Genomic DNA, 27,679 nt, shown 5'->3' with positions numbered 1-27,679 from the left:
GGAAATGCGAGGAAAAGTTGAGGAGTTCACAAAAGATAACAAAATTTAAATAATTGGTTAACTGAACTTAGGGAAAGCCTACAAATTAACTTACATAAGTAAGTATTCGGACACTTTAAACAGACAAACATAAAAATAATGGAATCTACAGTACTTCGTTATACATTTTTAAGCTAAGACGACACTTTGCATTTTGGCCTTGATTTAACTAATTTTTCCGAATAAGAAAGTTTCATTTTATCCCATGCCTGCGTAAGAATTGCTTTTATAAAAACTTTCAAAGAAATATCATGTTTACTTACTCCACACATATTTACTAGGATTTAAATCCGAAGAATCCAGAGGAGGTTTGATAAATTCAATACAGTTGTATGATAAAGCAAGTGAATATGTAGGGCTGTATGAGTAGGATCCTTATCCTGAAAGAACTTGAATGCATTTTGCATTCCAAATTATCTTAGAGATGCTTTCAGTTTTCGTTAAAATATTTATGTATAATGTAACACTAATCCATATAATTTTCTATAAACAATAAATTTCTTATTTCAAAGGCAGTGAAATATCCCCAAATGATTTCGCCTCTTCTTCAATGCCTAACATTAGACAAACTCAATTTTACGAATTCATTCTTAATGCGGATTTTGCCATATACTATTATTAATTTGTCTGTTGGACTCAAATATGACATTTTTTGAAGTTTTGACATTTCAGAAAACACAACATTTTTCCACTACAATTAAATTTGCGAATGCAAAGCATATTTTAAATGTTTTCTTGTTGATGAAGAATTTCTGGCCTGCTGATCGCCCATTTCAAACTTGTTTTTCTAAACCTGCTGCACATTTTACAGCGCTAATTGTTAGGTACTGTTTGATTTGTTGTAGAAAACTCTGCGATTCCTTAGTGTTAGTTTGGAATGTGGCCCAGACTATAGTGCATTTTTAAAAGTTTCGTGCTATTTCCGACGTTTTATCATACCACTGATACTTAAACACTTTACATCAAGTAACTTTTGGATATATATTACAGGTGCGAAAGGCTGTGGCCCTATTTTGCCATCATTCGCTCAATAAATAGTTGCCTAAAAACCATGACCATGACGTTGAAGCTCGCACGAGGTGAATGCTCTATAGAATAGGAGATGGAAGAAGAGTGGAGACCTTTGTCCCGATGTTAGGATTACTTTGAGGGGTAGTTCCAGGGGCAATATTTCACATATGCACACAAGAAACTAACAAATCAATAGACAGAAGTGTTAACTAACTATATACAACACAAGTATGCTGATCAACAATCAAAATCTGCAGTCCTGTACAAAGTTCTAAATTCTCAAAATTAAGAAACAAAGTTATGGTCCCCTAACAGATGCGCAGCGAATGGTTAACAAACTTATCACCTTCAAGTACTGCATAATTGACTGTCGATGAATAATTTATAGTACAGCGGTTAATTGCCACAGCAAAGAACTTTTCTTTGGTCTTTCTAAGATGTTTGCTAATTAGAAGAACTTTTAAATCCATACGCAGCAACGAATTTCTGATGAAAATGTAAGCATTAGTGATAGTAAACGAAGCACCTTATTTTGGAGGATTTGCAGTTTTTTTTATATCTGTAGGGACAGCCACTATCCAAGACGGGGAGGCATAGCATAAAATAAGCCTGATATTCATTTTAAAGTTCTTTTGCTCCTAAGATCCAGGTTTGATCTGTAACTGAGTGAGGGCAGGGTTTCATGTATTACCATGTTGGCTTTATTGATTGTATACTTGGCATGCTAGTACCATTTAAGATTGCGACTAAGGATAACCCGCAGATACTTTGCTTTGGTCTGTAACCAAGTAAGGGTCGAAGCTGATGCATTACTACATTGGCTTTATTGATGGCGTAGTTGGTATGCAGGTCCCATATAGAACTGTGACTAAGGATAACCCCCAGATACTTAGCTTTGGTCTATAGCCAAGTAAGGGCAGGAGCTGGTGTATTACCATGTTGGCTCTGCTGATTGCACACTTGGTGTGGTGTCACATTTAAGATTGTGACTAAGGGTGTCCCCTAGATATTTAGTTTTGGTTACTGGCCGGATTTCTTCATTGAACAAATACACTTTTTCTTGTATTTAACGCTTGGTCTTGTGCAGTCTTACTACAAACAGCTGAGACTTGATTCCACTGGTTGATGCCTTCTATTTTCGGCCCCACTCTTCAGTTTCGTAAACTTTGAATTACTACTACACTATTGCTCTATTCTTTTGGTGTTTTAATGCTATCACTCCCTTTTATTGTTAATGTATTAGCACTATTACATTCCCTTTTATTGTTAATGTATTAGCTCAATTCTATTGACAGTGCTTTGATTCTAACTCACCTCTGTTAGTGGTTTAGCTTGTCGCTTCATTATTTTCCGTTCTAACTTCACTTTGGCCTTTTTACTCATTTCTGCTGCCTGTGTGTTCTAGAGCTATTTCCCAATTTTTCTAAAGTTTTTGGACTATAAGTGAATTCGGTTCTTTGTTTCTCAGCAGTATTACTTGATTCTACTGTTTTCATTTTATTCCTGTTACTCAGTTTTGTTGTTTGTAAATCTATGTTTTTACTCAGTATCTATAATTGCAGCCACAGAACCAGTAATGTAATTACTTCCTAAAGAATCAGTAATACTTATTTATTATTCATCGACTATTGCTATCCATTACTGTAATAAGGCTTCTGAATGAAACAATTAGAAATATGTTAACTAGGAGAGATCATCTAAAAGTTATGTGCTGAGGATGAATGACTACAGAAGTAGCATCAGAACGTTTTGAAAAGAAGTTGAGAGGTCAAAATTTAGACCTAAGACCCATTCATTCTTTTTCGATTCATCCTACTGCACTCAAAACGATGCCGATTGTTCCGCTGCTGTTCTCCATCTCATCTTCTTTTCGAAAAGTCACTTTCTGAGACAATAATCTCCAGTTTTCATCAATTTCATCAATTAAGACAATTTAGACGAGGTGGGATTTACTGATTTCATTTAGTTTTGGATTTTAAATATTTATTACTTACGTTCTTTCCTCAGTTTAATTTTTAAGTACTACTTATTTTATAATTTTTTTTAAACATATACAATCTAACTTCGAATATCAGCGGTAGATTAGCACATTTTGTTTCAATAAACTCAGGCTTTGATAAAATCATTATTAAGTTTCAAACAGCCATGCATGAAAATATCGCGCCTCAAATGTAGAGTAATGAAATCTCATTCAGCATACAATTGCCTTTCAGACTTATGATCGTTCTCAAATTTACATCAAACAACAAGCCAGATGAAGTTTTTTACTCAATGATCCCTATCTCGACAATGATTTTAAAAAAATGACGAAGTGCGAAAGATTTTATCAGTAGAGATTAGAGCTGAAGAGGATGAGGGATGAATTTGCATGATTCTGACTAGAGAATGAAACGATAATGGATTCTGACTAGAGAATGAAACGATAAATGGGAATATCACCAAAATTTAGCAATAAAGTAAAGTGACATTTAACGACTGCACAGATTATCTGGACATTTTAACGATTTGGAAAGTATTTAAATGCTAGTATTCTTGATGAAAGTAAATTGAAACGAAATCTTAAACTTTAACACAATCTCACAAATTTTACTGGAAATTTTTTGAAGAAAATAAAGCAATTATTAGTCCAAAGGGGCAATTTGCCCAGAAGGACTATTAATTTCGTTTTAGCAATTCCCATTGGTTAACTTACAAGCGTTGTTTCACTTTTTAAATTGTTGGCACCAAATATTATCGCCCTGTATTGTGTTTGAAGAAATTAAAAAATGAAGAATCTGCATAAATGTATGTATGTTTCTGTCATTGTGGTAAAATAACGGTACCTAGAGCAATCAAAATTTGAATAACGGTAATTCTCCTGCATCTGGAAGTCCAAATTTGAAATTTGGAATTTGTTTTATTATCGATTTTATATTTTATAAAACTTTAACGAATTTTTGATTAACAAACTCAAGAATTTCAAATGGCAATAGCAACATTGTACAGGGAGAAAAAATTATCTCCAAAGCGCGAGACTGTGTATCGGAAATTCTAAAGTTACACTCATTTTAAAATTATTTTGCGATATTGCTCTTGAACTGAATTTTAAGGTTTAAGTGTGAAGAACATAATATTTAATAAATAAAGGTAACACATAAAATGTAAAAAAAAAAAAAAAAAAAAAAAAAAAAATGCTCCTTTGCACGTAATTTAAAGTCTGAAACCTTTCACATTTTTTTTAAAGTATTAAAATCGAAAATGAGAACGACTTCTGTTTGACGAAAATACCGAAATCGATAATGATAATGAATAAGCGCAAACTGATATAATTGATACTTAACATAGAACAAAAACTAGTTTTATCCAATGAATTCCGATTTGTGCGTACTTCACATAAATCTTCTGTTATAGTTTTACTTTAACATAGGCACTTCAAGGCCGTTGTCAGGCCCATCCCATTTACGATCATAACTCGTGTCGGTTTCACCGTGCACCCACCTGTTTTTAGACTGTAGTTCAAGCCAACATTCATTCGCGTTCTTTTCACGGAGCGAAAGATATTAAACGTAAATCAAGTAGGGGATGAAAAAAAAAAAAAAAAAAAAAAAAAAAGAAGAAGAATCGAATCGACCTTTTTAACCTTTTTTTCGCAGCTGTTATTCCTATGGTTACGAGTCAAATCGGACGGCGGAAAATGACCTTAAAGTTCTTTTTTTAAAGTAACAGACTACAGTGAAATCAAATGGTTACAAAACTAAAAATAAGAAGGATTCCAAAGTGAGGCTATTCATTTCAGCGAAATGCTTAATAACAGACTGGGAAAACAAGAAAATCCCATGCAAAAGGCTCCTTTTATTTTCGAGAATTAAATTCCAGAAGAAATAGTAGTGTTCAGTTGTCTTATGCACTTAGTCGTTGATGTGTAAAAAAGACTACAAAAGAAATTGGGCTTATTGAATTATATCCTAATAATGGGTTTCTGTGTTTTTAAAACTTCTTTTGAGTAAGAATAATTTAGATGAAATAAGTTATTATTTTATTCGAAGAATCAAATTCAAATTTTCAACCAGAACTTCACTGATTTGAATTTTCCTCCTTATGACTGCAAGTATCATAATAGGAAGCTGATGCCATATATGTGTAAAATAAGTTTGATTTTTTAGAATAGTTCGTTGCAATTTCACTCCAAAGCTATTGAAAGCATTTCATCATAGAGAATACTTCGACAGAAGCAGTTTTGCAAGTCATACGGATGAAATGTTTATCGATAAATTGAAAACATTCTTAGCATTTCTTTTCTTTCTCGTAAGTACTTTGGGATGTTAGCATTTTACGTGTATAGTTTCATGTATATTTGATGGTGTAGCCAGACAAGCTTTGTTTTATATCGTTAAGTACAACTAGCAAGCATACACGTAATTTCTAACCTGGTAAGTGCATAGCCTTAGATTTCCTTTGATACTGAGTATAAAAACTATATTACAATCTAGAATTAAAAAAAAACATATTATTTCTACATCGTGCATTCGGTAAATACGTAATTTTAGCTATGAAATTTCTGTCAGTGTCATTCCTGCATGTTCTGTAACTTATAGGTATTATTATTCGATGCTAGTGCAACATTTAGATTCCAGTTGCTATAGCTGCTACTGGATTATTAGCAGTTAAATTCTACTGAAATATATCGTTTCGATGTAAAAAAATGTTCTCTTCTTCAATTCCTAAAATATTTTCTAAATATAAAATTGCGAAACTTTTTAAAAAATTTATACTGAATTTGCAGTTTTTTAGGCTGATGGATTTAAAAATGGCATTATTTTTTTGTAAATCTTGTCGCTGTTTTATTGCAAACCGTGTGAAAACTTTCTTGGGGGGCGGACACATTGCGGAAGAAAGGGGACAGTTTTACACCTCTCCTTATATATGGCGGATTGATGAACTTTAACTTACATTTTTCGTGTCTCGAGAGCTAGATTTAGGATATAGATTTAGGATATGTATTAGATATTCTTATAACATATGTATTCTGACACATAATCGGACTTTTTCAAAAATAACATACTTCCCCCCCCCATTTATTTCGATTCTGCCAAGTTTTGTAAAAATCGCACGAGTAGTTTTTAAAAAATTAGTTCACAGAATTTTAGCTCTTCAATGTTAATTGAATTTGGCTTATATTTATCAATATGCCTTTTTTTTTATGAAACTTACTCGATTCTTTCTTTCACACTTGGAAATTCATGCTCAAACCAAATAAATTCGCAGATATTGCCACTGCTCGCTTGGAAATCGTCGAGTTTTTAATCAAAAATTCGTTAAGGTTTTACAAAATATGAAACAGACAATAAAACAAATTCCAAATTCGGGCTTCAAGGCACCCATGTTCCGGTGGAGGACTATGTTATTCAGAAGTTGATGGCTCCAGGTCCCGTTGTTTATTCATAGTACGAGAAACATGCATACATTCACGCAGATCCTTCATTATTTAATTTCTTTAAATATAATACAGGGCGATACTACTGGGTGGTAACAATTTCAAAAGTGGTATGCCGTTTATAAAAGTTCAACGCCAAATGCCGTTTCGAGACTAATATGTCATTCCCTTTTTGGGCTAAAAATTCAGGTTCGTGGAAAACTGTTACATTCTACATAATTATTAATCTCATGAGTTCAGTTTCTTAAAATGACATTCAGTATGGCTAAAATCTTCAAAACGATTTCTTCATTTCAGGTGTGCGCTATGCAGGTTTTCATGACCAAATCATCAATGATAAATGCTTAAAAATTTCGTATTTTTGTTATAGGCATTCATAATATCCTTGAGAAAATAAAGAAATATTTAAAAAAATAAAAATGTGAAAGCTTTCAGATTTTATATTACGCCTAAAGAAGCGTTTTTTAACGTTTGTGTTTTACCTTTACTTTTTCAATATCGTGTCCTTCGCACTTAAATTATAAAATTCATTGCAACAGCAATATCACAAAATATTTAAAAGAACATATCTTCAGAACTTCGGATACACAGTCTCACGTGCTGGAGATAAAAATGTTTTTTACCCGTACAGTGTTACCATTGCTCGCTTTAAAATTTTTGAGCTTCTTAATCAAAAATTCTTTAATGTTTGACATAATATGAAATCGATAATAAAACAAATCCTAAATTAGGGCTTCCAGATGACCGTATTCGGCGGAGGAATACGTTATTCAGAATTTGATGATTCTAGGTACCGTTGTGATAATACCGTTGTGATAACGTGTATGCGAGAAACATACATATATTCATGCAGATTCTTCATCATTTAATTTCTTTAAATATAATACAGGGCGATAATATTTGGTGGCAACAATTTGAAAAGTTAAGCGGACATTTACAATTTTCAACGCAAAATGACTAAACGCCTTCTGGGCTAACGTCCTTTGGGCTAATAAATATGTCTGCAGTATAATTTTACAGCATAGATTCAAAAGGCATAGAGAATACAATCATTTGATATTTAACCTAAGAATGTTCTATAAAAATATATAAGTAAAGACGATAGTTATTGAAAAACGAATTCAAAGACATTTCATAGCCATAATCCAATAGCAAGAACTTTTGGCCAAAGTATGAGGAGGTAGAGATGTCTATTATTAATTATGCAAACACCATGGAATGTTTGAGAAAAATTCTTGCATGGAAGCAGTGGTCCAAACAGTAAACATTATTAACAATCTTTTGCCACTAAAAATATCAAAATATTATTAAGATATGTGTTGTTTTTAACTGGCTCGCTCTGCTACATTTATAAACTGGATTATATCTCCATGAATGACTAAAACCATTTGCCAAATCCTTGTCGTATAATACATCACTAATATCGGAGCTACTCTAAATATACATTTAACATCAATGGTATTATTTTGCTATGCTTCAAGCTAAAAATTATGCATCACAGAAGGGAATAAAAATTATTTATTGAAACATTTGCAATTATTTTATTTAGAACAGGACCCTAACAGATTTATTTTTAATGCTAAAAGCGTTATCTTATTATATATGCGTTTAAATTTTGCTTAATGCTATATGTGTAGAAATGTGTTTATCATCAAAACTGCCTCTAAGTTCAAGGGAGGTGTTATTGATTGTAATATGGAAGCAGGGAAATGCTTTTGTGATTGCAACCGATTTGCGTTACTTTTATAACTGGTAAAATGTTTTTGTTTTCAAGATTTGAAAACATATTTCAAACATCTCACCTGAATTTAATTATGGATTTATTAAAATGACATATTGCTACTTCATTTCTTGATAGATGAAATGAGCCCACCAGCGGCCGAGCGGTAAAGTCGCTGAACACTGGTAGTTCGGTCCGAGGTTCGAATCCCGGCTGCATGGGCGTTTTCGTGATTTTCCCCATGTGTAACGTGTATACGAGCCAGTTTCCCTTAGAAAGTCCTCCACGAAGGCATCCTCTCCTTAGGCAGATACTCCTCGTGTGCTTTGCCATAACTCAACACACCAACCACCAACACCATGATAGATGAAATGCCGTTTGTTTCGTTTCTTTAAACAGACTCTAAAAAGTAAATTTACCGATGTCAAAGACTTCACTTCCAGCAGAATAATGAAAAGACATTTGAAATTAAATAATCATATTTATTATTGCATCTAAATTCATGGAAAACAGTCTGAAGAACAGACGACTCCTTAAATTAAACAAGAATTTAGTATTCTTTCACCATTTGCAGAAAACATCTGAAAGAATTACGTGAATAGAATTTTAACAATTTAAAAAGTTGCTAATTTTATATGCTTGTTGTAAATTTACCTTTTGCAAGTGCAGTATATTTCAATCTGCAAAACATAAACGAATTTAATCTGAAGCATAAAAGAGGAGGGAAATCTTAAATTTACGTAGCAATAAATATTATTTTTAAAATTAACACAATTTCTTAAATTAAGATTTTTAAGCGAATTTGAAAAGTATTCAAATATGAATTTATTTAGATTACCAAAATATCTTTTATGAAAGCTGCATTATAAAAAGAGCAAGTAAAAAAAGTGACATGAATTCAACTTTCAGATAGCAACATTAGATTCTTCCTCTTTTGATAAAATATTTCAATAAAAGGAGTTTAATGATTACTTTGAAGGGAAATAACACTTTCAGATTCATATCGGATGAGATTATTACGTGATATAAAGCAACGAAATCTGATATCAAAATGCATTTGCCTTTTAATGTGCAATATAATTAACGTCAACAACAGCAAATGGGAATAAGAGTTTAGATTTTTAGGTTTATGCTAAAAGACGTGACAACGAATACCTTGTATGACATAATTTTTTTTTTCAAAGTACTAACCGCTTGCACAGCCGCCTAAAGTAATTATTAGAAAAAAAAACGCGTATTCCGATTTTAATGAATCCAGCTAATATAATTTCACAGGCCACACGAATTATTAATAATAATTCATTTTGTTTTGCCATTTTGCCTTGATTCCCTATAAAAGTATGAATCACGTTTCAAATTGTTGCCACCAAATATTAGAACTCTGCATTATATTTAAAGAAATTAACTAATAAAGAGTCTGCATGAATATTTGTTTCTTGCATTGTGTAAAAACAACATAGTCTAGAGACATCAAATTTTAAATAGCGTAGCCCTCCACTCGAATACGGGCATCTGGAAGCCCAAATTTGGAATTTGAAATTTGTTTTATTATCTATTTCAAATTTTGTAAATTTTAATGAATTTTTGATTAACAAACTGAACGATTTCAAAGCGTTCCATTAGTATTAACATCGCGTGCATCTTCCAAGTACGGATATTTGATGTGCGAGGTGTGTGAGTGTGTGTGCACTTTTTTGTGATATTGCTGCTGAAGTGAATTTTAAGTTCGAAGAACATGATATTTAATAAATAATAACACTTAAGACGTTAAAAAATGCCTTTTTGGGAGTAATATACTAGTTATTTTTTAAATATAGTATATATATATATATATATATATATATATATATATATATATATATATATATATATATTTTTTTTTTTTTTTTTTTTTTTTTTTTTTTAATTGAAGACTACGAAATGCATTGTGAAGATCGTATTCATGTAAGCTTGCAGACTTTGAATATGATGAAAGTTTTTTGTTAGAATTCGTATATCAACGTGCTTTCGGATTAAATTTGGAATATAAATATCTTACAGTTTGTAAAGTGGCAACACAAAGTTTTAAAAAACCGCTGATCTTTTAATCAGAAGTTCATAAAATTCGTACTAATACGAATTATAATAATTCGTACTAATACGAAAGTACAGACGATAGTTATTGAAAAACGAATTCAAAGACATTTCATAGCCATAATTCAATAGCAAGAACTTTTGGCCAAAGTATGAGGAGGTAGAGATGTCTATTATTAATTACGCAAACACCATGGAATGTTTGAGAAAAATTCTTGCATGGAAGCAGTGGTCCAAACAGTAAACATTATTAACAATCTTTTGCCACTAAAAATATCAAAATATTATTAAGATATGTGTTGTTTTTAACTGGCTCGCTCTGCTACATTTATAAACTGGATTATATCTCCATGAATGAAACAAATTAAAGAGCAAAACAAATTCAAAATTCAGGCTTCAAGGTGCAGTTATTCAGGTAAAAAACAGCGTATATTCAAAATTTGGTGGCTTTAGCTACTGTAGTTTTTTACGAGAAACATACATACATTTATACATGCATATACACACATTCTTCATTATTTCATAATGAAGATACGCTTTGAGATCTCAACAAAGGAAAAAATATTGAGGTCTGCCTAAATATAGAGATATTGTTATTGTGTGTTGTGACTTAGTTGTAAAAAAGTTCATCGTGGCAAGGAGAGCAAGATTTTGCCTGTCGTTGGCATAGTCTTGAGCACCATACAGGTGACAGTACGACTACTTCGCTCCTTCCACCCCCCAGTTTTGATGGAGAGAACCTCGGGGGACGGGTCCAAGGATCTCCCACTCCTCCTCTCCTACTACCATCCTCTCTAGAGGAATCCACCATCCTCTCTAGAGGAATATTTAGAATGCCCCATGCTGCACACACACTATACATTTACAAACATCCATGCCTTCTCTGGGATTCGAAAACCCGGGCCTTTTGGTATCGCAGTAGGCTCCTTTAACCACGATACGGTCTGGGCGGCTAGAGACACTGTAATCAAATTTCATAGTGAAATTAAATTAGCAAATTATTTTTAAATGGGAAAGTTCTGTAGCAATTGCAATTTTTGTATGACTATCCTAAAGAAAAATTTTCATTGCATGGTTTGTTATACATTAAAGAGAAAAAATTTTAAAAAAACTATAAAATTTTAAAAAGCACCCATCAAAAGCATGTAACTTCAATAACTTTGCTGCTAAGAACATGGAACTTGCGCAAGATTTCATTTTGCCATTCCTGGCGCATCTTCAAAGTACAGAACTGCCTATTTTTGCAAAATATAAGTTTAGATAAAAGCATAGGAAATGGGATAGGAGACCAAGCAAGGAAAAATTAGAGTTACAACCTTTTAGAGGTGCATAGAATATATTGTACTGCCCGGGACGTGCAGTCCTTGGAAGGGGACAGTGTTACGAAATGCCCAGCTACAGTGAGAAAGCTTACCCGCAAAAAGGATTTAGGTTTGCCAGAAAATGGCAAGGAGAGACAGGGTTGCCAGATTAGGTGCGAAATCGCCCATTTAGAGACAAAAATGGCAATATGCTACAGACGGGGCGAGAACATTCCAGAACGAATTCTTACCTATTTACGTTCTCGAAGGCAGATTAAAAGCTATAAATAACCTGCCTGTACGTGAAGTAGTAGTTTTTCGTGAGTGTATCGTGAGTTTCGTCGTGAAGAGTATCTTGAGCGCGTTGAGCTCCGAGAGCGATCGACCGAGTCGAGAGCCGTATTTAGGGTTTTTCCGTGAAGCTGTCTTCACCATTATACCATAATAGCCTGAAGGCTGTGTTGCTGATTGTTTCAGCGTGTTTATTGTAGTTTTTCGACTATTGTAAACGTTTCTTTGGAACTGTCCTGTGAAATACTGGCGAATAAATTGTGTTTTGATTCTTCGTCAAGTTTGATTCGTCGTCACTCCAAATCCGCGAAGCCGTAGAACGCAACAATCATTTGAGGGATCGGATCCCCCTTCTGACACCAGTTGTGAAATTGAGGTGAAGTTGTGAAATTGTTGTGGCGAAGTTGTAAAATTGTTCTGACCCCAGTTGTAGTGAAATATTAAACTTGAACTACTGACCAAGTACTTTTCCACTAGACATCATTTAACATAATTAATATAAAGAAACATTTTATAGTTTTGTAAGATCTAACATTCTTAGCTATCATACAATTAAAATGATCTTACAAGAAAAACCTTGCGTCAGTGGTGGTTAGGGAAGCCTACTACGGTACCGAAGGGCCCGGGTTCGAATCCCGGAGAAGACATAGATGTTTGTGAACGTTTAGTGTCGGTCTCATTACTCATTGCTTTCACTCGCATTTGGCTTCAACTACATAAGAGTTACTACCAAAAGTTCAAAGTTGCCAAAGGCCAATCAATCACAGTAGTAATATAATAAAGATGTACTTTACATCTGTCACCCGGAGGGATAAAACTTTAAGAATCTGAGTCTGGCAATTCTGGTCGTGGGAGGCAAAAGTTGCATTTAATAAATTTATGATCAAGCAATAACATTAATGGTCGCATTCAGTCAATTGAGTTAGGATTTTGTAATCAAAAGTAGCATTTTAAGATTGAGAGAACTTAAATAGTCATATGAGTAGAGAAAACAAGTTGAGTTTTCGATCAAATAAGTTAAACGATCTCTGACATTATACCAAAAAACATTCATAGTTCATTCAAAATATCTTTGGTACAAAACACAAAGTTCATAGTTAAAAATTGAGTTAATTTGCATTTCACTAATTTTAGGTCACATGATAAGGTCTTGAGCTTTGGATTGGCGAAAATACTCAGTTGGGCGTATCCTAATGTAGAATTTGCGAATTCACAATTTTAGCTTGATTATCACTGTACATCTTGGTAAACACTCGAAATACTTTCAATAATAAATGAATAAATAATATTGATTAAATAGCAAAAGAATATTTTTTTACGAACACACTTCTCTGCCCTCCACGGGCGCAAAGTCCATTATTGGCTTTGTTAGAGTGAAATGTGAAATAAGTTGTATTTACAGTTGAGTTTACACAGATAATCAAACGATACATTATATACATATTTACAATTACCAAGAGGGATTGTGAGATCTCATTACATTGCTCGTCATGGACGAAGAAAGTGATAGACGTAAGAGCTCAGAGCTCCTGCACGTCAACGTTAACACTAATACGGCGCCGCCAGCTGGTATTTCTACTGCTGCCTCTCCTCAACTACGGATAAATACGGACATGGATACTACCGCTCCTCCACCTGCTTCTCCTTCAGCCTTGGAATTATCAAAAAGTGCCATCCAAATATATGCTCTGAAAAATCGGCACACGGACCTGCTTTTCGACATTCAGAGACTCCAACGCTCTGATAATCCAGCAAAGGAACAGATGATCAAACAGATGACGGATGAGGGTGAGAGAATTTTATTTTTACTCCCCACTCTATGTACTAACCTAGGAGTTAACTTATTTACCCTCCCTGCCACCGAAGACGAATTCTTTAAAGAATGTCAATCTAAATCCTCAAAACCTAATATTTCGGAACCCATCAATCCAAATTCTACTAAAATCACCCCTACTGAAAATCCTAAAATCACACCTGAAACTCCAAAGTCTGACAATAAAAAACGTACTCGCCCTACTGATGCTGAAGGGTTTGTTTTACCACCCAAACACCTAATTGCTAAAAAATCCCAAAATAAAAATATCTCTACTGAAAATAATACTAACATAAATACTACAAACTCTTTCAATGCTATCCAGACAAATACTGATAATACAGAACATACTACTCAGCAGCCGGCAGAAACCCAAAAACCAAAAGTACAGGCACCTCCACCAATTTTTATCAAGCCTCGTGCTGATTGGTACTTTCTTTTAAACCAACTTAAACGTCACGCACCGACAGTCCAATCAAAACACGACATAGACTTTCTCAAACTCAACACCTTAAATGAAACTGATTACCGGACTGTCGTTAGATTTTTAACTGACAATAATATAGAATTTAAATCTCACACTCTTAAATCTGACAGACCACTTAAAACAGTTATTAGGGGATTACCCTCAAACACACCACTCAGTTTTGTGCAGACTGCGGTGGAAGTTCTCGGTTTCAAAATCCATAAAATCTCACAGCTAAAAAGATGGAAAACTAAGAAGCCGATGCCCCTGTTCTATCTACAGATATACAATAGCCTAAAAGCAGCTGAAATCTACAATATCACCGAACTACTAGGAACCGAAGTTGCTATGGAGCACTTCAAAGGCCAGAAAGGCCCTTCACAGTGCAGGATTCCCCCACTAGATATGGTTCACGGGGTGCCCCTTCATTCATTGATTTAGCACTCTTTCGAAACATCCCTTTTGGATATCACGTGACTGTTGAAAACTGTTTATCTTCAGATCACAACCCCGTGATCATAGACCTTAACTGTACTATTTTTAATCAAAATTCTCCGGCACTCGTCTCTACAAACTGGGACAATTTTTGTTTCAAACTTAAAAGTAAAAATTTGCCCTCCCTTGAAATTAAATCCAGCCATGATATAGACTCGGCAGTTGATCAATTAACGACCATTTTAACAGATACTTATAAGGAAGTATCAAAACCCACCCTTAGACCCAATTTTCGTAAATTACCTCAAGAAATTAAACTCAAAATTAAAGAAAAGAATAAAGTACGGAGACTTTGGCAAAGAAATAGAAATCCTGGCTTAAAAATTCAACTCCGTACTCTCCAAAATGAGATCAAGGCATCATGTGACCAGTTCTTCCAATCACAATACACGAATTACATTCAGTCCCTAACGACCAATGATAACAGTCTTTGGCGCGCATCAGCCCGCCTACGCAAACACAAATCTAGCATTTTGTCCTTAGCTACGGACGCAGCGGTGGCTCACACAGACGCTGAGAAATCCGAATTAATTGCGGATTCTCTTCAAACTCAATTTACACCACATAATGAAGGAATTTTTGCGAACAACGCAAGTTCTTTCCCACAAGATGTTGAACGTTTCCTCTCCTCGCCTTTCGCGAGAGAAATACAATATACATCCATGAGCGAGGTAAGTGAATACATTACCAAGCTCAAACCCAAAAAAGCCCCTGGTATGGACTCTATTTCTAATCGTATGATTAAAAATTTACCCACCAGTTATCTATTTTTCTTAGTAATGCTTATAAATTTTATGATACAGCATTGCTATTTTCCTCAAAGCTGGAAACAAGCACTCATTGTGCCTATTCCAAAACCAGGCCAAAGCCTTTCAAACCCTCAAAATTATAGACATATCAGCCTCCTATCATCGTTATCTAAGATATACGAATTTGTGTTACTTAAACGCCTGAATGATTTTCTCCGAAATCACAACGTTCTGATTGATGAACAATTTGGATTTCGAGCAAAATACTGCACTACGCACCAGCTGCTGAGGACAGTGGAGTTCATTCACGAAGGGTTTCGTAACAAAATGCTTACTGGCGCTTTATTTCTTGACATAGCCAAAGCATTTGATAGGACTTGGCATATAGGAATCATTATCAAGCTCATACGACTTGACGTTTCGGCCCATTTAATTCATATAATTAATTCGTACCTCACTAATAGATCTTTTTCTGTACGAGTTAATTCTTTCATTTCGGCACCCCGTCCTATACTAAGCGGCGTCCCCCAAGGGTCACTTTTAGGCCCAATTTTGTTCAACATTTTCATAAATGACATACCAAAATCACCTAGTATCACTCTTGCACTTTATGCAGATGATACGGCCATTCTAGCCCAACACAAACGCCTTGAAAACTTGGTCCAAATCATTCAGAGATATCTCTCTAGCCTTGAGCACTGGCTCATCACTTGGAAAATAAAAATTAATGTTGCTAAATGTGCTGCTATGATCTTCAAACGTAGCCCCCTCCCGTACCCTTCCATTAATATTAAGTTCTTTGATGACTATGTTCCCTGGTCAAACTCTTACAAGTACCTAGGAGTTGTACTTGATTCAAAATTACTCTGGCGCCTTCACATTGAAAATGTTCTCAACAAAGCGAAAGGTGCTAGAGCCCAACTTTACCTCTTTTTAGCTCGAAAGAGCCATCTGTCAATTAAAAACAAAATTCTTCTCTATACATCAATTATAAGACCTGTCTTTATGTATGCATGTACAATCTGGGGTACTGCTGCAAAAACTCATGTGAAAAAACTTCAATCTTTTCAAAGTAAAACTTTACGTATGGCCCTAAACGCAGCCTGGTACGTCCGTACAGATGTGATTCATTCGGACCTTAACATTAAACCTGTTGATTATCTTATCAAAAAACATAGTCAAAATTTATTCCTTAAAATTGAACAGATTGATAATCGAGCATTTCAACAGATGCCAGCATACGATCCTGCTATTCGCAGCTCACGGAAGAGACCGAGAACCGTGATTGGCCGAGAGTTCGACATCTACCCACCATCCAAAAGGGCTAGACACGCCCTCTCAACATCTTCGCCGACATCTTGAATGTGTTTTTCCAATCTCGGATTAGTGCCTTCTTGACGGATTATCCTGTGATTTTTCCCATATGATTTGTCTGTGTTCACTACGGTTTTGTGCTGTGTGAATTTTTCTGCTAATTTTTTCTCGCTCTATTGGAATTCATCTCTGTGTTTTAACCAACGCACTCATGGAGGGAAATGAGTTTCCCCCGCTAAACTCTGATATGGATACCACCCCGAATGATAAACAACCGGTACTGAATCTGGCTATGGAAGTTATTGAATATGGAAATAATATACTCGATGATCGCTGGCAAGAGCTTCTAGTGAAAAATACTTGGGATGTCTCTGATTTCATACGTGCTTCGCATTTCATCGAAATCATAAATGCTGATATCAAAACGCGAGGAATTGTGCTTCAAGGACAGTTTCGAACTTTCCAGGACGTTACAATCCGCGCTGCTATGGAAAAGGACTTTCAAATACATCGTGCATTTGGTGAAGGTCTAATCAAAGAATTCCAAGGTAAGTGTGAATTTTTTGGTGCCAATACTCCTGAACATGCTAATTTAAATGTACATGATTTTTATGTTAATCGATTGCAAGATGAAATTGTCACACGAAATAGTACGTGTAATAATGTAAATAATGCTGAAATAATTAATGTTAAAAATTCTGAAATTCAAACTCAGCCTAAGAGGCCATCAAAAAAGAAAAGCAAACGATCTATTAATGATGACAGAGATGAAGACGGTTTCATTCTGCCTAAGAATACCGTCAGACCAAAAAAATTAATCAAATGCAATGTTGACCTGCCTTTAACTAACAAGTTTGAAAAATTAAGTACTAAAGAAAATGATGATTGTAATGATAATGATGTGCAGATAATTAATGATAATGCAAATAATGTTATTGATGTGAAAATTCACAAACCAAGACCAATTATGGTCAAACCTGATATTAAATTTAACGATTTCATGAAGAAATTAAAAGATGATGTACAGTATGAATTTGCTGGTAAGGTCAATGGGGACTTCTTAAAAATATTTCCAGAAAATGAGGATGCCCACCGGGCCATCACAAGTTACTTAGACTCAAAAAAAATTGACCACTATGTAATTCTGGCCAAAATGGATAAACCTTTAAAGGTTGTTATTCGCGGATTACCAATAGACTGCCCTGCCGAAGATATACATGAAGAACTTACTCACCAGGGCTACAAAGTGCGTCGTGTGGCGCAAATGCACAAAATAAAAACTAGGGTCCCCATGCCCTTATACCAGGTTCAAATTGAAAAAGCCCCGGGGCTGAAAAAATATATGACTTGACTAAATTTCTTGGTTTTTATGTTTCTGTTAAAGTGTATCAAGTGAACGGAAGTGTTGCACAGTGTCATAACTATCAACACTTCCATCACTCCTCTGACACATGTAAACTTAAACCTAGGTGTGTGAAGTGTGCAGAGGCGCACAAAACTGAGGATTGTACAGAAAAATTCTTAGCCAAACCACGCTGTTGCAATTGTCTTCAAGAAGGACACCCGGCTAACTACCGTGGTTGTCCCAAATTTCCTGCCACCCAGCCCATTAAAGGAGCTGGCAATGTAAATAAGCACGGCCCTACTTCAAAACCAGCCCCAGCTGGGGATAAAAAAAATTAAGGACTCTAGTATCAAAGCAGGCATTTCATATGCCAGTGTTGTCAACAAAGGTCTTAACACACAGCCTGTCATTTCAGATATGAATGTCAGCAACCAAAATGTTAATACACGTAACGTTGTTCAGCCCAATGGCTCTAACGACAGCAATAATGATCACGGCCTTGCAGGCCTGCTCGATGTTGCAAAATTAATTAAAGAAGTTGTCAATATTTTTAAAGGTTGTTCTATTGTAAATATCTTAAAGAAAATATCTGCTAAACTACCTGAAATCCATAAAACTGAAAATGCTATTGATAAATTGTTTATTCTATTTGAACTTTTTGAAGATGTATTTGGTTCTAATTGTAATAATAATGTATAATGTTTTTACTCATCTGCACATCATTACATGGAACTGTAATGGACTGTCCCAAAAAATCTTAGAATTAAGGGACTTTATAAATGAGCATAACCCAGATATTATGTTCCTCCAAGAACACAAGCTTGGCCCTGCCACCCCAATCTTCGTTCGAAACTATGCTGTGCATAGATCTAACAGGCCACCAACCACTCTCCACCCCAGGGGGGGGTGGAACTGCACTGCTGATTAAACGCTGTATTCCCCACTCACCAATTCCAATACCACAGCTTTCGGTCGTTGAGGCCTCAGCTATCTCTCTCACTACAAACACCTCAACAACATACACTTTTGTCTCCACCTACATACCACCAGGACGTAATGCTCAAGCAGTCCTGGCTGACTTACAAATTCTACTCACTCTGGGCAAACATATCATCATAGGTGGAGATCTAAATGCACGACACAGAGCATGGAACTGCTATAACTCAAATGACAATGGACGTGTAATCTTTAATTTGGCTACCTCTGCCCAGTTACACATAGCAGCTCCTAAAACCCCAACACGGTACACTACTAAGTCTACTGGAATCTTAGACTTCTTCCTGCTCGGAAATACCAGTATCCCACTGGATATTTCCGTGCTGGATGAATTATCATCTGACCACAATCCGGTTCGTATGATTCTGGACATTAGTAGTTATACCACAACAGACACCAGAGCCTTCAGAACTCTCTGGCGAGACTACACCAAAGCTCTAAACAACATCCCATACACACTACCAACAATACACACTGGGGACAACATTGATAGTTTAATTCAGGAATTTACCACCAAAATAAATGAGGCCTATAAAAATGCACAGCAGCTCCTAAAAGAATTTCATCAAGAAAAAGATTCACAGATCTAGAGAGCTTGCCAAGCTTACCAAGGAACGCAACGCTGCTAGACGACAGTTTCAAAGAACTAGATGTCGAGAGGATAAGCAGATCTTCAATAGACTTTGCAACAAAGTCAAGTCTCTCACACAACAACAAGCACAAAACAACTGGACCAGCTACCTCAATTCGCTCTCTGCAGATGACAATTCTCTGTGGAAAGCTATTAGAAGGTACACCAAATGCCACAATAACATTCCGCCCCTTAAAGGCCCACAAAGGATCTTCTACACAGAAACTGAGAAAGCAGAATTACTTGCACAGCTCCTGGAATCTCAGTTTTGCACTAACAACATTCAAGACCCCCAAACAGATATACTTGTCAACTACTTTCACTCCACGCTCCCAACAAACCCATACGCTAACAACATCCCTCCTGTCATGCTTTCGGAGGTGACTAGCTATGTCAATAAAATCAAGAAGAAGAAAAGTCCTGGCTTAGATGGAATCACGAATGAAATGATTAAGAAACTACCTACCAAGATCATCTTTCTCCTCTGCAAAAGTTTCAATAAAATGCTTCTGCTACAACACTACCCTGCCTTCTGGAAAACTGCCAAGATTATTCCCATTCTTAAACCTGGTAAACCTTCATCCAGTCCTGAATCCTATAGACCTATCAGTTTACTCTCTTCACTAAGCAAGGTCTTTGAAGCTGTACTCCTCAATAGAATTAACAACTACCTGGAAAGCAACAACATCATCATTCCCTACCAGTTTGGATTCCGAAAAGACCTTGGCACCACCAACCAGCTATATAGAGTCGTGGAACTCATCTCTGAGGGATTTCAGAACCGAAGAGTCACTGGAGGAGTCTTTATTGACATAGCAAAAGCCTTCGACAGAGTTTGGCTTGAGGCACTCACCTACAAATTACACAGCCTGGGTTTCCCTGGCTACATCATAAACATCACTAAGTCCTACCTAGCAGGTAGAAACTTTGTCGTTCACGTATCTGGTACAAACTCTACACCTCACACCATCAGGGCTGGGGTCCCACAAGGGTCGCTTTTAGGACCCACATACTTCAATATCTATGTGAACGACATCCCAACATCACACGACATAACATTAGCCATGTATGCTGATGATACTGCTATCCTATCACAAAGTGCATTTGCTGGTTCAGTTATACAACGATTACAAAAATACATACATTCACTAGAGGCTTGGCTGATCAAATAGAAAATTCAAATCAATATCAACAAAACTCAAGCAATAATGTTCACCAGAAAGCAAAAATTCAAGTCTAACCTGAAATTCTATGGAAACTCCATCCCCTGGGCCAAGCAAGTACCTTATCTAGGGGTGATCCTCAGTAAGACACTCTCATGGAACCCACACATTACAGCTAGTATACAAAAGTTTCGAGCTCGTAAAGCTAGACTCTACCCCTTAATTGCTCGAAACAGTGTTTTATCTGTCGATAACAAACTGCTCATTTATAAAACCATTATGCGTCCATTACTCTGTTATGCATGCCCTGTCTGGGCTTATGCTTGCAATCGATATCGTGGAAAACTACAAATTGCTCAAAATATCATGCTTCGGCAGATTGTTAATGCTCCCTGGTACATCAGGAACAACCGTATTCATGAGGAACTTGGTGTATGTATGCTAAGGTCCTTTTATTATAAAATAGCAAAAAAATTCCACATGAAACAAAGTACCCTTACCAACCCTGCCATTAAGATTGCAACATATGACTTTAATGATCTGAATAACAAAGACAGGCCGCTGGCCTTACTAAATATTTGGATTATGTAACGGTGTACTAATTTATATCTCTCTTATTTATATTATACTGTTTTCTTTATATGGTGTACTTGTACTGTTTTTATACTTACCAGTAGCTTCAATGTTGTTTTACTGCTTATCTTTTCTTCGGCACCAAAATCTTCACACTTCTCTGTCCATGTATTAACACATTCCTTTCCAGGATTATTCACCAGCTCGACTGCTTTTTGGCCTTGTTTATTCTAAAAAAAAAAAAAAATGAGTTCAGGCTCAATTTAAAGGAAAAAAAAAGGGAAAAAAATATTAAAAAGAAAAAAAAAATTAAAAAATAATAAAATATTATATAATAATAATAAAAAAAAATAACAAAACAATCTAAAAATTATAAAGTATTTATAAAAAAAAAAGTTCGATACTCTTTATTTTTGGCTAACTGTATTGTGATTCGAAACGTCTAATTTGATCTACAAGGGGTAGTGCCTCTGGCACAGGCACTCTGGTGTCTCAAACACCGCTCCACTGGAAGGTCTCTCAACATCAGTTCCAGCCCCCGCGCCATGAAGGAAGGAGGTCTCTTCAGCGAGCTGCCATATAATTGCTTTATCCATCATCAATACCTGCAATCAAGATCTTCTAGCAAAATTATCAATCTGTTCTCATAGAATCACATCTCCCGCAGATTTTATAATCTGCCTATGAATATTTTCATCGCGTCCCCTTTTTATTATTTGCACTATCCTACACAAGCCACATGCCAATGAGCCTATTAATCGTAAACTCTTTCCTATCCGCTTTTTGCTTTAGTGTTTGTATTGTGTATAAAAATTATAAAAACCAAAAAAATTTTAAAATATAAAATACAAAAAAAATATATAAAAACCTAAAAACTTATAAAAAAATTATTATACTCAAGTTTTTACTTTCTTATCTCTATCCCTAAGCTTTCTCGAGCCTGTGGCTCCCTCTATTGAGCATCAAGTAAATCACTTATGCCAAATTTTTCCTATTTCTGCTCACTTTTAGTAATTCTGATGTGGAGGTAAATGGTTTTGAATCATAGGCACTCCGAAATTTTCAAATCATTGGCATTGGCAGGGATTGTGATGTATCGTGCGAGGTCTTTTGACCACACTTTCGACTGTTGCATCGTAGTCACATAGACTTCTAATAGAAGCGTAAGAGGATGTTCTCAGACTTTCAAAGAAATTATGTGAAGTGATCAAAATTTGTTCATGCATAGCCTTCACTTTCAAATCGTCCTGAATTTGGGATTTCCTCAAATACAATCCACGATCGATCTCAGTACTTTATTCTAGATTACATCTAATTTTGCATGTTCGGTCTCATTGGCAGTTGCCCAAGCTGGAACGGCGTATAACATAATTGGTCTAATTAAAGATAGGTACGCGGTTCTTTTGATTTTAAGAGATAATTTTAATTTTGGGACTATCAGGTTGTAATGCGCGCAGAATGCAGCATCCGCTTTTTCAGCTACAGCTATCACAGGTATTTGAAGGTGAGTCTGCTGTCTGTTATTACACCTAAGTATTTATCAGAGTCTGCGATCGGAACTGTTTCGTTTTTAATTTTGATGTCTGTATTCACAATTACATTTTTCCTGTAGCGTCTAAATAACACAAGACAGCATTTACTTGAGTTTAAGTTGGTTTTCCAGTCCTCGCACCATTTAGTAACAATGTTGACTTTAAATTGAGGTTTTTCCATAGCGAGAGGTGAGTTGACACAATCTGTAAGTGCAACCGTGTCATCGGCGTATTTTAATATCTTAGCATCCAAGGGTTTGTCAGGTCGTTTATAAATATATTGAAAAGACAGGGAGCGAGAACTGCGCCTTGCGGAACACCGCTGTAAATTATCTTTCTCGAGAAGATTTTTACAATTTACTTTTACATTTCTACAATTTACTTGAAAAGTTCTGCGATTTAGATAAGAAATCGTTAATTGGATGAAGCTGATTGACAGCAAGAAGTTGCTAAGCTTATGAAATAGTCCTGCGTGCCACACTCGATCGAAAGCCTTTTTCGAAATCGAGGAAGCACGCAGCGACTGCCTTCTTTTTTTGAAAATTATTTGCAATATATTCGACCAGATTTAAAACCAGATGCGTTGTCGAATGTCCACTTCTAAATCCAAATCAATGCGAGTTGTCAATTAGGTCTAATCTTTCTAGGTGTTTGTATGTCTGATTTTTAAGACTTTCTAAAACTTTTCCTATTATAACTATTCCTTTAGCAAACTTATTGGACGATAGCTGGTAATCAGTTTCGGGTCTTTACCCGGCTTTGGGAATGTAATTATGATGCTGTGCTTCCTTTGCATAGTGTCGGTGCGGCATGGCGGCGCTCTAAATATGCGGCAAGCCGAAAGTCCTTCCGTGTGGATTGGTGGGAGTGGAGATGGGTGGGAGACCTCTGGATACCCCCGGGGTGCTCTCCCTCAAAATTGGGGGTGGACAATAGAAGTCCAACCTCTCTTCGGAGTATGCTCTAGCAACCATTGTTCCATGTAATATGGGCACGAGAACAGCAAGAGAAAACCTTGCGACTTCTGACACAGGCGTGAATAATTACATCACAGAAGAAGGGTAAAACAAACCCTTTATTATTCGTCAAACCCTTAACACAAATGCCCGTACTTCATGCTCACAATAACATCGACGACTTGAGCTGGAATTTAAGAAGAATGTAATAATAAATTCAAAGATGATTAGTAGTTCTGGACTAACAATTTAGTTTAAGGGCTAACTAGACTGACTCAACAACTTACCCGGCGAGTGACTTATTAAATGGCGAAAAGGCGTATCAGCAGCTCAGCGTAACCAGCAGCAAAGACAAACCAGTAATGTGCGCTGGCTAAATCAAGCTCTGAATAAACTTCAAGTTTCGTATGCTGTTACATTTTCTCTTTACTTAACTTTAAATTTGCATCCTGGTGAGGAAATGCGAGAGGAAAATGAGAGGTCCAGTTAAGGTACCAAATTAAAAATAATTTCTACGCAAACTAAGGGAAAGTGACAGTTTTGGCTTTAAAGTTTCTCGCTGATGTACTTTCATTAGTTAAAAACAAAACCTTCAGTAATTTTACGGCCAAAAATATAAGATTTATATTTATATTCGTCAAAGATTCAGCTGATTACCTAATTGATCGCGATCAGGATATCTTCTTAAAGGAAGATAAATTTGCTCGTCTGGGGATGGTTAGTTGGTTGTTTGCTTCAAACAAAGCAAACGAGAAGAGATGTTTTTAGTAGAAATAAAGAAAACAACGAAAAGTATATAAGGTATTTCTCCCGCCTTCGTGGTGTAGTGATCAGCGCACTCGGCGCGTATTCGAGAGGTCCGTACTTCGAGTCCCGGCAAGGGCATTGCTCATTTTTCATCTTTCCTGCTTCGAAATAACATAATATCTTTGTAAGTATATTCAGCTAGTTCTTTGGTCAGGGACCGAATCCGGAACAGATACCAATCTTTAGCTGTAATATTCATTTGGTCAGCGACGGTCGCAGTTACAATTAACATCAAATGGAATTTTACCTAAAAGGGATTGGATTATTTTATGATGGCAAAGATCATTAGGGCTAGCTGCCTATGGGTAGAGGTACTATTGGAACACAGTCTAAAGGAAATTAACTATTTTTACTTTACTCACGAATTTCATGTAGGCGGACTGTTCAATTTCTGAGAATGGAATTCGAGGAAAGATTTATTCGTTTGCAGCTTTATTCATTTGACCATTGTGGGCTATTTACCGATCAAGGTATCGTTAATGGCCTAAAGAACAACTTTGTATTGTATTTGCTGCTCGAATTTATTGTAAATGTCGATAGTTTGAGTCGGTAAAAGTCATAGAAAATAATATTCTCTAATCAATAAACTTGTTGTCGAATATGTACGCAAATTTTTCACATAAAGGTTTGGAAATTTCTTATGAACTCCTAATGAGTATTTTGTTCATAAAACGTTTTCCTCTAGAAGAATTCTTTAAAAAGTTAGATTTTATATTTATAAAACCCTCTATTTCACAGAGTTGTATATATTTTTATAAAGTTCCCTCTCATATTTCAAAAAGGTTTCTTATTAATAAGGAGTGTCTGGATCAGTATTTAACCACATTTCTCAAAGGCATTTTTATACTTAGCATAAAAGAGGCAGATCAAACAAATTTCAATTTGATCGCTGTACGTCTTGAAACAAAGCTGTACCTCCTTTTGATAGCTGTACAGCTGTTTAAGACTTGAATAATGAGATTACATTATTCGCTTAAATTTTGCTACGTGGTAATTGACAGGCCGTTTTGAATACGTTATTTTCTTCGTTTTTGCAGAATTATGAATAACTAATAGATGATTCATTTACAAAAAAATAAGGAAAGTTAATGTTTCTGAACAGGTGGAAGCTGATAGGAAAAGTGTTCTAAATAATGAGGGACACTTGTTCTATTTAGGGAAACTTAATGATCAGCATTTACTGGAAATAAAAGCTGTAAGCAAACTGATAAAATTTATCCAGTGCGATCAGCTAGCGTTTTGAAGGGTTGTTTATTTGACTTTAGGGAGATAACCTAAATTTTATCTAAACTTTTAGGCATATATAAGAAAGTGAAATTTCAGAGGTGAGAAAAAGCTGTTCAAGATGGTTCCTGCGACTACAGTTTTATGCTCTGTTCTGCTCCTGTTGCCACTTTCAGGTAATAAATTTTTATTTTAGTTTCATCTGCTGCGATTTATTATAACTTTCATTGAATTGCTGAGAAGGCTTTTCAAAAATCTTCCTAAACTTATAAACATTTCATTTAAATAATTTTATCGGAAGAGCATTAAATTTTTAAGTGTTTTATCCTGCCGCTCTTTTAGTTAAATAATTTTCTCTTTACAGGCGTACTAATAATACCAATACTTTTACAATAATGCTTTTATAATAATTCCAATACTTTTACAATAATAATTTATTATTAATTTTAATATTTTGCAGTAACGTTTTACAATACTATTAATACTTTTACAATAATGATTTTATAATAATATCAATATATTTTACAGTAACTTTTTACAATAATGTCCAAACATCTAAGATAATTTTTTATAATAGTACCAATAATAATAATTCGCTATACACGTGAATATTAATGCCTTTTTAATAGTTTTCCTACAATTCATTTTAGCAATTTTCATCATTTTATGGCTTTCCAATTCTAAATAGGAACTGTACCTGATTTTGCGTACGCTATAATTTTCAGTATCACCTGTCTACTTATTTTCGCATGAAAGACTTCAACAGAAATTGGTTATTTTGTTCCTTTATATTAAGAAAAATTGAGCCCACCAGCAGCAGAGAAGTAAAGTCGCTGAACACTGGTAGTTCGGTCCGAGGCTCGAATCCCGCGAACGGACTGGCTGCATGGGCGTTTTTGTGGTTTTTCCCGTGTGTAACGTGTATACGAGCCAGTTTCCCTTAGAAAGTCCTCCACGAAGGCATCCCTCCTCTTAGGCAGATACCCCTCGAGGCTTTACCGTAATTAAATAACCTAACCTATTAATAAAAATTAAGAAATTATTATCGAGATAAACAATATTGTTATTGATAGGAAAAATAACCATATTTATTACATTGTCAAGAATTCTGATGTCATTATTTTAAACATTTTTTGTCATCTATCTTTTCCACTCCTAAAGTGATACATTTCCATGTTTGTTATTAATGTTTGAAGAGCATTATTTCTAATAATATTAAGTTATACGTAATTTATTGATTTGTTAATTTGAAATTATTATTCATGTTATAAAATTTAATATTCATTTTATTTTCCTGTACCTTTAAGCATGTTTGCCAATCAAAAATGCACTTTAAAGGAAATTTTGAGTCTTTTGTAATTTCCAAATAAATTGACCTTTATTACCATTCGTTCAGTACTAATTTTTGATAGCTACAATATTAGCAGAAGGAGACACAAAATTATGTTTCAGATAATTATAATAATAATAACAAAATTTTTGTTCGAAATCTCTACATTATTTTTATATTATTCATTGCTATTTTTGTAATATATAATCTAATTTTTACCTTAGATAATGAATATTTAGATTAATCTACTAAAATTACAAAACTTTTGTTGCAAATAGATACATAATATAGGTTAAAAAAGGATTAAATTCATTCAGCTCACTAGTAAAAGATCGTTGACAAATACATCTATATAAAATGATTTAAAAATATATATTTAATTCGTTATGGACAAGAAGACCAATAACTAAATTGTTTTTAAGCCTATCATATGAACG

General features: G+C 35.0%; 1 protein-coding gene across 1 annotated transcript in view; it reads left to right on the top strand.

The window, feature by feature from the left end:
• The first annotated feature begins 5,443 nt into the window (after positions 1 to 5,443).
• Positions 5,444 to 27,679, top strand: part of LOC118196005 (carbonic anhydrase 2-like) — a 38,053-nt gene continuing 15,817 nt past the window's right edge. Inside the window, exons 1-2 of the mRNA XM_035367362.2 lie at positions 5,444 to 5,459; positions 25,986 to 26,088. Coding sequence (XP_035223253.1) covers positions 26,034 to 26,088 — 55 coding nt within the window. The 5' untranslated portion in view covers positions 5,444 to 5,459; positions 25,986 to 26,033. The remainder of the gene's footprint in view (positions 5,460 to 25,985; positions 26,089 to 27,679) is intronic.

This window comes from Stegodyphus dumicola, chromosome 1 (assembly GCF_044657685.1).
Source record: "Stegodyphus dumicola isolate Sdum_Otavi_A_Nest chromosome 1, ASM4465768v1".
NCBI lineage: Eukaryota > Metazoa > Arthropoda > Arachnida > Araneae > Eresidae > Stegodyphus > Stegodyphus dumicola.
Note: the sequence above shows the minus strand (reverse complement) of the source record. Positions and strands in the feature narration are given on the sequence as shown.